The sequence below is a fragment of the Cystoisospora suis genome, assembly GCF_002600585.1.
Source record: "Cystoisospora suis strain Wien I chromosome Unknown contig_11231, whole genome shotgun sequence".
NCBI lineage: Eukaryota > Apicomplexa > Conoidasida > Eucoccidiorida > Sarcocystidae > Cystoisospora > Cystoisospora suis.
The window spans coordinates 1-1,779 of record NW_027164003.1 but is presented as its reverse complement, the minus strand read 5'-3'; the positions used below and the strand labels follow the sequence as shown (position 1 = coordinate 1,779).

The following is a 1,779-nucleotide window of genomic DNA, read 5'->3' as shown; positions in this document are numbered from 1 at the left end:
AGACAGGTTAAAGATAGATAAACAAAGTAAAGGCAGATAGCTAGGGTGGAGATAGATACATGAAAGATAGATGCATAGATAAAGCTAGCTAGGCAGAGTAAAGGTAGATAGACAGATAGACCACAGGTAGATAGATAATAGATTAGAGATAGATAGTGAAACTGAAGATAGGTAGATAGAATCAAGCTACGTAGATAGATACACTGTATATTATTGAGATGAGAAGGACTTTTCTTCTATTGTTTTTTTTGCAAGGGGGCGTTCACGATGTTGAATGTTTCCCTCTCTTCCTTGCGGATGCGAGCCACACTAGGCTGGTGCATGTGTATCAGAGGATATACAAGAGTATATGGCATGCATATTGACTTCTTCGCCTGTTTTCTCCTTGCGTCGCTCGCTCTTTATTCTCGTGTCATTCCAGTACTGTACGGCGATGTGCACATCATCGCCATCAATGTAGTAACACCCCAACCGCATTTCAGGTGTACAGACACCTCAATCGTGTTTCAGGTGTACATACACCTCAATCGGATTTCAGGTGTACATACACCTCAATCGTGTTTCAGGTGTACATACACCTCAATCCGATTTCAGGTGTACATACACCTCAATCCGATTTCAGGTGTACATACACCTCAATCGGATTTCAGGTGTACATACACCTCAATCAAATTTTAGGTGTCCATACACCTCATTCGCGTACGCTTGTACAGACACCGCGCTCAACCTGAACTTCTCAGGTGTACATACACCTCATTCGCATTCAGTTGTACAGACACCGCAGTCAATGTGCCCTTCAACACTTAGAGGTACAACAGCGACAATAATGACCATACTGGAGCAATTTCTATACCCACACAAATGCCATCTGTTCTCCCGTCTGTCCTCTCTGCACATAATAAAACACTCTCGCTTTCATTCTTTCTGTCTCTGTATGTCTACGGCTAGATCGACCCTCGGGTATCTCGTTTCATAGGCTTCTTCTTCTGTGCGCTTCTCGTTTCTTTTCTTTCTTTCATGCTTCTCTCTTTCTTGCTATGCTTCCTCTTTTCTATTATGTACAGACGTCATTTAGGAGATTTGATTCTGGTTCTGTCTAAAGCTTTACTGAATCCTTCGTCCAACAGCCGTCTTTTACGATGCGATTCTCTGCGTCTTCACGGAGAGAAGAAAGACATTGTGACCTTCCAGTTTACGAGAATGTCGAGTAAAAACTATCAACCGTCTCACCATTATAAAGCTTTAGATGATCATCTTCATCGGACATCTCATAAGCTGTAAGTTATTCCTCCCTCTGTCTTCGACGGACCGGTGATATAGAGGAGCTTGACGTACGTTTATTGCTATATAGACGTACTAAATGCATCAGAGGAATCCATCCTTATTGAGGCATCTCATATCTATCGTCTCTGATGAGAGGCGCTGGCTTTCATAGTTGTCTCTGCGGTGTAAAAACGAAGAGAGGAGAAAATGAAATATGTTTCCACTTTGATCTAAAGAGTTCATGAGACTTTTGCTTGGGAACGAAGGACGGTCTCAGAGGGGCTGCGCTATCTATGAACTAAAGGGACAAAGGTGTACATACACTTGGAGACGAGGTGTACATACACCCGAAGACGATGTGTACATACACCCGCAGACGAGGTGTACATACACTCGGAAAAGAGGTGTAGATACATTACGAGAAGAGGTTTGGATGCATGGAAGGCAAGGTCTGTTTTCTTGCTTGCATGTTGGAAACATGCAAACCATGGTAGTCGGAGGCACGTGCCTACAGAT

At 43.1% G+C, this 1,779-nt stretch overlaps 1 protein-coding gene across 1 annotated transcript in view; it reads left to right on the top strand.

Annotated features, from left to right (window-relative positions):
• The window catches only part of CSUI_011387 (ankyrin repeat-containing protein), a gene marked incomplete at both ends in the record, with an annotated part of 2,020 nt that extends 745 nt beyond the window's left edge, over positions 1-1,275 (top strand). The window contains one exon of the mRNA XM_068071486.1: positions 1,065-1,275. Within this exon, the coding sequence (XP_067916538.1) occupies positions 1,065-1,275 (211 nt within the window). The remainder of the gene's footprint in view (positions 1-1,064) is intronic.
• Between the last annotated feature and the right edge of the window lie 504 nt (positions 1,276-1,779).